The 11825-nt window shown below is 43.4% G+C and overlaps 1 protein-coding gene and 1 long non-coding RNA gene across 2 annotated transcripts in view; both read right to left on the minus strand.

The window, feature by feature from the left end:
* The window catches only part of LOC125519319, a 4087-nt gene extending 2191 nt beyond the window's left edge, over positions 1-1896 (minus strand). Inside the window, exons 1-5 of the mRNA XM_048684164.1 lie at positions 1798-1896; positions 918-1689; positions 672-816; positions 450-593; positions 106-352 (exon numbers count right to left, since the gene is read on the minus strand). Of these exons, the coding sequence (XP_048540121.1) occupies positions 106-352; positions 450-593; positions 672-816; positions 918-964 (583 nt within the window). The 5' untranslated portion in view covers positions 965-1689; positions 1798-1896. The remainder of the gene's footprint in view (positions 1-105; positions 353-449; positions 594-671; positions 817-917; positions 1690-1797) is intronic.
* Positions 1897-2159: 263 nt separating this feature from the next.
* LOC125519675 lies at positions 2160-2839 on the minus strand. Its single transcript, XR_007288267.1, has 3 exons — positions 2763-2839; positions 2611-2679; positions 2160-2523 (listed from the first exon to the last, which is right to left on the minus strand). It is a non-coding gene; the product is annotated as an uncharacterized LOC125519675 (long non-coding RNA).
* Positions 2840-11825: the final 8986 nt, after the last annotated feature.

Genomic DNA, 11825 nt, shown 5'->3' on the forward strand with positions numbered 1-11825 from the left:
CAAACAAACCGGTGCCTAGCGCTCGCGCATGCATGCATGCTCTCCCCCACGCACACGTACACAAAAGGTAATTACTTTTCTGGATCCATAGAGATAGAAGATTACCTGTCATCGTCCTGGGACGATGCGAGGTCTTGCTCATGTTAGGAAATGCTGCCGCCATTGGAGCTTGTTTCTTCACACGCCCCATGAAATCACCAAGAGTGTCCTCGAGGTCTCTGTGCCGTTTAGCATCCACCTTGTTCCTGATTTCTTCAAACACTTTGGCCTGTGTCTCCTCAACCATCTTGAGGAATTCATCCTCACGTTGCTTCAGGCGATGTTGCATTGCTTCCTTCATGGCGTCAAGAACCTACAACATGAGACAACAAGAAGACAACACAAGTAGTTAATAGTTGAGGACAAAACAGCAAGTTTGACCACAAAGGGAACAAGTGTAGATGGCTAACCTCTTGACTTATCGCTGGCTCATGGGCCACACCAAATCCAGGGGTAGCGTCATGCACACTAGGACTCGGCGTGGTCCAGGCTTGGGCTTGAGCCGGGCTAGCAGAAGCAACATTAAATGCCGACGATCTGGGAACATCCGCAGCCTGTAAGGGAACAATCGAACTGGATCTTAGCAACTATACTGTATTTATTGAACTTGCATTAAAGAAGAAGAAATGTACCTCAAACCCAGCATCCACACCATTCCTTGCTGCATGCTTTTTGATCTGCAGTTTCAACATCATATCCGAGTACGATGCTAGCCGAGGGAATGGCAGCAGCTCGCGTCCCTCCATCCCGTGCTCATGATAATCGCATTCAAATGATCTACGTTCATTTGAAAACAAAAAACAAAAAATGCAGTCAGAAGCTTGATTGCACAACACAATGATTTTGGAAGTGGTAAACCAATAAGCATTATTGCTAACCTGTGGGACAACAAGGCACCCCTGCAGACTAAGCTGAGCTGGCTCATGTCGTAGATCTTCCCTCAGCTTGGCCGCACCCTCTCTTAGACCCTCCACGACGTAGTCGCAGAAATCATAGTCGGAGATTTGATTTGGCTCAGCTAGAACGGGCAGTAGTTCATTGGCAATTTTTGGGTGTGCTCCCCTAGGTAGGAGAAACGAGGATGCGGCTATGATTGTACACGCCACCATCATCTTTTCTTTCTCTGCTCCTACCATGGCCTCCTTGCTTGCGTTCTGGATGATTTTCTTAACTCTAACCACAGGAATCTTACAAGTGCGAGCCATGTTTGTCTCTAAGATCGCATGCAAGTTCTCTAGCAACCGTTCTCGGTCTGCTAAGCAAGCGCCGCCCGGGATATCTATCTTCCTACCACATGGATTCAACCCTAAGCACTTTGCTACCTCCCTAGAGTTCACCTCAATGTAATTTCCATGTCCCATGTCCATCTTCATGGTTTTGGGATCGATCCTCGCTAAGAGGGACATGCTAAAGATACGGTTGTTGTTCCCCATATCCTTTATCTTGCACATTTCTTCCATCCCTACCCCGGAAAACACACCTTTGATGTTTGGATTCCATTCTCCGGCGATGGAATGGAGCAGCCCGGCATTGTACGCCGTGTTCAGTGTGGGCATCTTCTTGGCGGCCTGCATGGTCGAGGAAGAAGCTCCATCTGGCACAACAGGAGGCGAGGAGAGCTTGGCCCGACTCCCCATCTCCAGCAGCAAACTGCATAATCTCACACAACGAAGAAAGTGGAGCAAGTGAGAAACTTGAGAGAATGGATCCGCGGAAGAAAGAAGAAAACCGAGAAGCCATGGAAGGACTATTACAAACCTTTGGTTCCTCTCCTCCCGTCCGAACGCCAGATGGAGTGGTGCCTTGTCTCTGTGCTGTAGTCTTGGGTACAGGGAGCACGTTATATACACATGTGCCGGTACAGGGCGACAATGTGCTCACCTCCACACCCTGGACAAGTGGTTATAAAATGGTCCACGTACGCCTATGATAGGCATCACACCTCCCTCGCTCTTTTATCTCGTTTTGGTTAGCAAGTCGCACAACACCACTCAATTCGTTTAATTCAGGGTAACATACACATCTACGAATAAACAAAACAATTTGCACGCAAATGTTCCATCCCGCAAGTTTAACCAGTAACTCACATGCAAATTTAAATAATACTCAATGGCCAGACTTTTTCCATTTTAGCAACACACACACATAGTGAGAATGAAACTGAAAAATGCACGTGGCGAACAACACCACTAACACCTTGAAGTACGTTTAGTTGACATTCTAAGCAACACACACGGCCTCAAACACTAGCATGCATCAACCTAATACATTATGTCGTTGAAAATATCATATCCTTGGATGCTTGCATGGAGGGCTCTCAGCGTCATCTTCCTCACACCCAGCTTCAGCATCCCACGTTCCTGACATGTGATCCCCATCCAACAGCTTGCATGCACCCACCGCCCCCGCATGCGCCATGCAAGGGTCAAAATCCGTTGTCTCTTCCTCCAACCACCACTGCGGGATCTCCGTGTCCGGATCAGCCTGCGAACAATTTTTTTTGATCCTCATGGATTAGAACACATGCACATGTTTGCACAATACCGGTACGAAAAGCTAATCAAAACTCACATTTTCAAATGATGCACCACCGGAAACAACCTCTTCTTCGGCCCCCGCGCCTTGCGCCATCACACTAGCCTACGTGTGTCAATGTAAACATTTTGTTTTTAGTCAGGTGAAAACAATGCTAAATCACTCGAAATTATGGTAGAAGCAAAGACCTCATCGACCAGACTGTCAACTACAGATGAAGGATCAGGGAAAACGAGAGCATCCAGCCCTACAGCTTCAGTAACCACCTGCGCGACATGCATGATCAAATGTAAGCTTTGCGCAGTAGATGAATCGATGGACATGGTTAACTCCCAAGTGAAGTTACTAACCTGCACCCCGCCTAGTGTCAAGGTGGAGCCAGATGTTTCGGTCAGCTCTGAAGCTGGTGAAACTGTGCTGCTTGCCGCCATCTCTACTCTTGTTTGGATCTATTTCCACTCCCCCGCGCCACGTCCATATATAGACAGCGAAAATTTTCGTTTTCCCTCCCGAGCAAGCACATTCAAAATTCAAACCAACATGGTGGGATGGTAGCCGAGGTTGGAAATTTGAATTATGTGGATGGGAAGCGCACAGGCGACGCCTAGCCTTTCTCTCACCTATTTCCCATGGCTCTCTGTGCGCATTTATACCGGGAACAGATGGACGGCACAATGTATCTGTGCACACATCTTGTCACCAACTGCCCGGCCTTTCGCAGCACGAAAAGGAGCGTCATCATGCCCACCGTTAAAAGTTTTTGGGAGCAGTGTTTCCATCACCTGTCAACTCGCACAGCCAATGGCATGCATCGCCTAAGCATGGGCAACGCTCCCCTCCCCCAACGCCCCCATGCCATCCATGAGAACAGGCCATCTAGCCGAGCAAGGCACAGGCACAACACAACAATCAGTGACTCACCCCAAAAAAAATTGGTCAACTTTTTTTATCTATTTTTCCGCATAAAACAAATAATCGCGTGCGGAGCAAATATCCATCTCTGGCGATTTTCTTTTTTCTAACGGAAAACATAGCCTGATGCCACGGCCAACCAAATTTCATCTCATGCCATACCTGTTCTTGTAGTTACCAATTCACCAATCGAGAGAGGGCGCGGCCATTCAATGCATGTACCATTCGCCAGGCACATCTGTCTCCGTCAGACCAGGTGTGCTCACCCGTGAGGTAGTGAATGGGCCTAGTCAAAGCTATGATCGTGGCCCTGTCAACTCGTCGTTCACCGTCGCACGTCCCTTTGCCTACCTGTCAGGATTCATCGTCATGTACACATGAGAGCCATAGATTTGCGAGATCAGAGTTCTTGGATTTGCTTTTTTAGGCCAGGCTGGACCGTTTGACACACATTTGATGCAACGGTCACAATCGAAGCCAACGAAAATGCAAGCTCATCTAAACATCATCCTGGTGAACGTTCCAACACAGTCCCCAGCACACCCATGCAAACAAAACACTGTCTCAGATGAAACCAACACAAACACGAAAAAAATCAGTGCCTCGAATGAAACAAACCTTTGAAGCATTAAAACAAATTCTAAATTGTCAACAGGATGTCAACGATCCCATCATAAATTTATAATAAGTCATCCCTGATAATGAAAACAGTTTCCACACAGCCAACATATTAAGTTCCTCAGAGAAACTTGGGTTCAAAAGGTCCAGACTTCTCCATGCCACAAGCATTGCGACGATGCCCAAGCACACCACAATTTGTACACTTCGGCGATTTCCTTGGCATTTTCGGCACGTCGCCTCTCTCAGGGCAAGTGGTGCACTTGTGCCCTTGCCCCTGCAGATAGTACACAACCTTGATCTCTTCAACTGTTCCTCATACGGAGCTTTGTCTCGGCTAGTTGCCGGTCTCCCTCTCGGGCGTTTATTCTGCTACCCAATGATCCCTGAACAACTTGTTTCACCATCACAAGCAGGCCTTGTGCTGCCACCTTCTACCTGAAGCTCCCCTGGGTGCTCCTCAACTAAAACCTGATTTTGGTGCTCCCTTTCTGCTAGCCCCATCCCGTCCTTTTCGGCGCTCAATGGTAACAGAGTGGCTTGGACCTCCTTCATCATGGTCATAAAAACATCATAACACTTAACATTGCTATCGCCAAGCAGCACACACTCTAGTGCCTTCGTGTACATTGTGTGATGTCTGAATGTATCACTGGAAGGAGGCCCTCTGTCTTTCTGGTATCGGACCAAATGTGCAGGGAGAACATCATTTGCATCTCTTGTCCAGCGTTTCATTATATGCTTCTCTGGTATCTTCGACAGGAGGAAGTGGACCATAACCTGCATAGCAAACAACAAATTATTTTCATTCCCCTATCATCTGTTCATCGTGAACAAACCGAGTACGAATCAGGTGAAAATGTTGACCTGCAATGCATGGCAACAAACCAACCCAGTGTGTTCAAACATGCCGCACTCACAACTGAAAAAACTCTCTTCATCATCCACTTCGATTGTGAACTCAACCTTACTCCATTTCTCTCTTGCTGCTGCATCTACATGTGTTGATCTGTAAACCTTTCTTGGTACAATCTCATCCAATACATGTGCACCACACTTATACAACTCTTCACCGAACTTCTCAAACATAGCTCTCGTGTACACCTTGCTAGCATGCCTCTCTAATGGCAGGTTATTTTTAAGCGACACACCAATCTGCAAAACAAACACACCACATATTAGTAATTGGCAAAATCTTTATCATGAGCCAGAACATGCACAAAATCTGTAGCATCTGCAAATGGAACAATTACCAGCAGTGTTCTCTTCTCCTGGAAGCTCTGCTCCGACTCCCTGTTAAACTGGAGTTTCTCAAATTGTTTCAAAAATAGGTGCATAGGACACCCTGGCGGCACGTAACCTTTCAACATGTGATTTGCACTCTCACTCCGCTGTGTGCTAGTCATTTTCGCACAAAACACTCCTCTAAAATATGGCTTTGCCCACTTATGGCGCACCTCATATATCTGCGTCAAGAATGGATGCTTCTTCAGGGAGTACCTTTCCAGCATCTGCTGCCAACCAGCTTCAAATTCTTCCTCTGTGATCATGTGATGGACTAGCTTGTGGAACTCCATCTTGAAGTCACTGTTCTTGCTCCACAACACACCCATCGACTCCTTTGCTTTCTTCAGAACATGCCACTTGCACCAACGGTGTACTGTGTTTGGTAGTTCAGCCTCGATAGCCAGCTCCATCGCACGTGCTTGATCTGCATTGTTACAGTCGAACCCACAATCAGTTGGTTAGAACTCTTCTATCTATACAACAAAAACAGCTGCATGTATCCAGTGGAAAAAAAAGAGCTCGAGAGGGATACTAACCAGTTAGGATTGTCTGTGGGTGTTTCCCGCCCACCATATGGATGAACTCTTTAAAAATCCACTTGAACGTGTCCTCCTTCTCATCCCTCATCATGGCACCACCAAAAATTATGCTTTGGAAGTGGTTGTTTACACCAACAAACAACCCAAACAGCATGTCATAAAGATTAGTACGGTAAGTTGTATCAAATGTGATTGCATCTCCAAAACACCTGTACTGGTCAAAACCTCTGCTTGTTACCCACATTAGTGTCTTTACCCTGCTCTCCCCATCCACTTGCACCGTGTAATTGAAGTCAGGATCGTTAGCTTTCATTTCAGCTAGAATCGCCATCGTCTTGACTGCATCCATGTCAGACTGTTCTCTATTCAACTTTCGGCAAAGAGTCTTCAAAGACCTCTTGGTAAATGGTACTTTATCCACTGTCCTGAAAAAACTTCCAACAATGCTGAACACTTTCCCCAGCCCCACATTGTTGTCTCTCAGCTGTTTGACTAGATCTTTTGTGTATCTGTCTATATGCTTATGCGACTTCCAATGCATTTTCTGGCCACAGGTCAACGTCAACGGGTGGTTATGATCATCCTTGTGTTCTGCTATATACCAGCCCTTGTCGTTTGACCGCAGCAGCCTAATCATGGCATTGCATCCACACCTGGTCGAGCGGCTGTTTTCCCTCAACGGTTTCCCCTGCAAAGATAAAACGACAAGAAGAAATGCCGTCAGTCGCACAGGATCCACAATGACAGAACAATCAGACAGCTTAGGATGCGAATAAATTTGCCAATTGTTCAATTAACATACCGCACAAGCGCACACAATCTCTTGCATGCATCTCTTCCTTTCAACATTCAATCTGCTCTTGGCAAGTCTAACACCAAACCCGCACTCCCACGAATACAGATTATAGAATTCATAAGCTTCATCCAACGAGTCAAAACTTGTCCCAATACTTGGGTACACAACCATTCCATCCCTCTTCTCTGCATAAGCACGGACAGACAATTCCAGAGCTGAGATCCTGTTCGGATTCATCTCCCTCTCCTCGGGAGCTTTTCCAACCCTGACCCTGCATAAGCATCTTAGGATGAGATGACACAAACGAAACAATTAATGAGTACCTTGTTATTTTTGAAAGTACACTAATAGTCACACGAAGAGCCGGCGGGACACGACACACATTAACAAACGTGCGTATCATATCCGGCACGGGCAGTTCACAGTTTCTCAAAAATCAACAAAAACAACTCCCGGCATCATGTAGACTAATCAACTGGCATCCACATAAATATAATCAACTATGCAATCCAACCAAGAAAAAATGCATTGAGAACACATCAGCAGTACAGACTCTCTCAAACTAAACAACCCGTCCAGGACAGCCTGAATCAAATTCTAATGCTTCATGAACTTCAGCAACAGTAAACCCCATAGCTCACTGCCAAAATTTTAAGTGCCTGGGAACCTAACAAATATGGAAATAAACTGCTTCGCCGCTACATCCGAATATAATGTGCCTCGTTAGTGAACCCAAACAACAACATATACCACGCATACACCAATCAGCACGTTTCTATGCCTAATAACATAGAAATGGTCCAGATTTAAGATTGCAGAACAACAGACAAAAAAGAAACAGAGGCGATTGATTTTGACTGACCTGCGTGTCCAGCCGCTGGTGGCTTCAGAGCACACCTCGCCCACCCCTGCATCCACAGGCGGCCGCGCACAGCCGGCGCCACAGACAGCGCCGTTTGGGACGCTCATGGAATCCTGTGACTCCACTGGGAAGAAAGAACTGCTCATCGCCCCGGGCGCAGCACACATCCTGTGAATCGACGGAGCCGCAAATCAGTTAGGAATACCTAAAATCAGTGCCAGTTTCTACCAATGGCTGTTCGCCGGAGGGGGGAACAAAACGTACCCGTTAATCTTGACGCCATTGGTAGACATCCGGCCGGCGAGAGAACAACACCGCCGTCGCTGCTCGACGAACCGATGCAGATTGGAACGGGAGAGACGACCCGCTGTGTGGCTCTCGTTTATCCAACGCAGCCCAGGCGTGCGAGAGGGTGTGTTGGAGAAGATTCTCGCACATGTGCTGTTTCGAACGACTGGTCATGGGCCCTGACCTTGGTCCAAGCAAATGACACGGGGGCACAGTTAGTTTCGATGGGCCGCACACAATACGCCTAGAATCCGCTAGCCGTATCGTGGGCTGTATTTCACTCAATAGGCCTGCCACACACTGACGGGGGTGCATATCCCAAGGCCCAAACCAACGTCCACGATACCGGCCTGCCTGTGGCTCGGCCTCTGAAAATCCGCACTCCCTAGTTAGTTGCTTTTGCCAACAAAATATTAGTTATATGCCAGAAAGAAAATGAAAGACAGCCTATAAAATTTATACGCTTCAGAAGATTCTACCAATTTCTGTAGATATTTAACAATATACAAGGATAGATACAAATTCAATGTAATACATCAAGAGAAATAACTTATTTGTGAAGAATTGAGATACTTTCGTTTGATTAAATATATGGCAAAATATATTGTAATAGATTTTTTTCCTGAAACCATTCAAACTATATCATTAAATAAAAATTTGTGATAAAATAGAACAACAATTTAGACAAAGGATATTTTCTATGGATAAATACAGTGGCAACATAAAGAGTATGTAAGTTAATTACATAAGAGTTTAATTATATTTTTAGTTCTGCTAGTTATACCTAAAGTTTACTATTTAATATATTACCAAGTGACGTGTCAAGACAAATTGACATAAATTTAGTGGCAAAATAGGTTTTTAAGTAAAAAAATTCAATATAAATAGGCAAATACAGTTTACATTAACTAGTAAATTTACCCGTGCATTGCAATAGGGCAAAAATATCTCTACGCCTTCTTGGTAAAATAATATTGTGCAGAACTACACTACACGTGAGGTGATTGATCCATTTTCTACAATAAAACAAGAAAAACAAAGTTATGTCTCTCCATATTCAGATTGTGTGAACTTTTCCCGCTCAGAAAATAATCAAATAGTAAGCAATTATAATACTGTTAACAGTGGAGTCTTCATTTACTTATCTTGACCAAAATCTTCCACTCATTTGGAGAAGCTAGTAATAGATCGCATCAGCTATTAAATTTACCAGTAAGATAACATATTATAGGAAATAGAAATTTTTCAATCTCTGGAATTTATCTACCCAAATATATTCAGTTAATATTGTTTAGGAGTTCAGCAGCAAGTAGATGTAGCTTAATTTTTAAAACGGCGCTACGATTAAAGTTCATTCAATCTCAGTGCCTTGAGTAATATTGTGAGTGCAAAATGAAGCTATACATTATCACAATAAAATTTTGAAATTTCTCTTATAAAAATGAAACATTAGTATATAATTTAGTTGGGTCTGTCCAACACATTCACAACATTCAAAATTGTGTTGAATTGGCTTTTGTATTTGTTTGAATCACTGGTATGACCTTTGCTTTCTCACACTGTGCGGCATAAGCGGTACCATCTTGAAACCATACTAAATTCCGAAAGGTAATCTTTGATCCAAACACAGTCCTTTGTCGCTTCTTAAGCGGTGATGTACTTCATTTGATGGAGAATTCGCCCCAGAACCTGCTTAGAATATTTCTAACTTACCGAGCCACCGTTATGTGTATAACACAGAACCCGAATTGAAATTGAAAATCGCTCGGAGCAATGATGAAGATTGCAGTGATGTAACTACTTATAACATGTAAACATTTTTACGCATTGCATATTTTAATGTCAAAAAACATTCCTTTGAATCACGTGATTCTTTAAAAATATAACTTAATTTTTTTGAGTGGTATGAACTATTTTTGAATTACAGAAATATTTTTTTACACACTACAATAAATATGTCAACTAGTGACCTTCTGTCAGTGACCCTGGAAGAAATGGTCATAGATCTATGACCATTTCAGACCAATTGGTCAAAAGCTGTTTGGGGGGCTCCAAACCCTAAACCATTGCGACCATTTTGATCAGAAAGGTCGTAATTTCCTTACATGAAATGGTCATAAAGCAAATAGCGCTAGTCCGTTGCCTTATTTCTAGTTGTTAACGACCAATATAGATGGTCATAGCCTTGTAAATTATGGTGGGTTGCTATGACTAGGCGCCACCTCATCAGTTTTGCCTATGTGTCATGTCCATGTGGCAGTTTTTGCCCCAGGTTGTGAAGCAACCTATATTTCTGTCATTCTCAAAATTCCTAAAAAAATCTCATAATTTTTTTTGGGTCATATCTTCGTCAAATATGTAAAAACCTTCCTTGCCTAGTTCAAAAATAATTCAAAAATATTCATTTTCCTATTCTGTTCAGAACAATAGTTTGTGAAGGAAGTACCACTTTGGCATGTCCAAATAGTATCCATTTTCTATAGTGCTTTCCTATGCCTAAATAAACATCCTCCACCAAATGCCATCTCAATCCATTCATTATTTTGAGCCGAGCTTCAACATTCGTATTTATGTCCAGTGTGGTAGTTTGCAAAGCAAGTACCACCTAGGCTCCTCCTTTTGAGCTGAAAATTTGTGAAGACAGTCTTCTTAGTAACTGATCATCCTCAGCCAAAACTCATGCCCATTAGCCATGTACATTTTCCGTACCGCTAATCAAACACTTGGCTGCTAATTCATGTTTGAGCATCGATCGGTCTCCTCGTGAGAATCTTATGTTGTAATTTTCTTTCTAGCACCTACCTGGGGAGTGCCCAACCCACTAGACATGCCTAGGCTGCCCAGAACACATGGCAACGCCACGGTCACGCAGTGACCACGCGGCGGGCATGCGAGTTTACGCGCTCTAGAGTTGGGGGCCTCGGCCACCGCCCAAACCTCGACGTATCACCACCAAACCATGTATTTATGATTAAATAGGTACTTATGTAACTATAAATGATTTTAGGAAAAAATAAATAGTAAACTATGAGGCAGCTGCAGTTCAAATTTGACCCGCTTCCTACTGAATCGGCGGGAATTTGTCTTTTTCACCAGAGGTGGATCAAAACTTTTGACACCCAACCATTTTGTCAATTGTGCATTAAATATGGCCTAGTATTTTAGAAAATTTATTTGGTCCAATTTTGCAACAAATATATGGTAGGTCCTTCACAAGAAAACTCATTTCGGGCACTCAAAAAATGGAAAATGTATTTTCCGTGCAAAGAAAATGAAAACTCCCTTAGGCAACATTGTTTGGAATTCCAAGATGCACCCTTGTGCACAATATGAGATCATTTGAACAAACTATGCCAAGAATGTGGTCATAAGATTGATCATTTGGCTTGAAAGCCATGAATCTTCACGCATGATAGCTCATTTCTGAGAACACTTTTTTTAAAATAATTGCCATATTGCAAGTTTGTTATTTTTCCTGGGAACTTGGCCACATATAATGACACAATGCGAAGGTTTCCCAATTATTTGATTTTTTTGAATTTTTTATGCCCGTTTCAAAATACGGTCAAAACGGCGGGAATGATCGTTCCTAGCTAGTGGTTGAATCTTGGAATTTTTTTGGTGTTTATATGATTAAATAGATACTTATGTACCTAGAAATGATTTTTGGAAAAAATAAAGAGCAAACTACAAGGCAGCTACAATTCAAATTTGACCCGCTTCCAGCTGAATAGACGGAAATTTGTCTTTTTCACGAGAGGTGGATCAAAAATTTTTACACCCAACAATTTGGTCAATTGTGCATTAAATATTGCCTAGTATTTTAGAAAAATGATTTGGTCCAATTTTGCAACAATTATTTGGTAGGTCCTTCACAAAAAAACCTCATTTGGGGCAATCGAAAAATGGAAAATGGTTTTTTCGTGCACAGGAAATGAAAACTTCCTTA

This window comes from Triticum urartu, chromosome 7, assembly GCF_003073215.2.
Source record: "Triticum urartu cultivar G1812 chromosome 7, Tu2.1, whole genome shotgun sequence".
Lineage (NCBI taxonomy): Eukaryota > Viridiplantae > Streptophyta > Magnoliopsida > Poales > Poaceae > Triticum > Triticum urartu.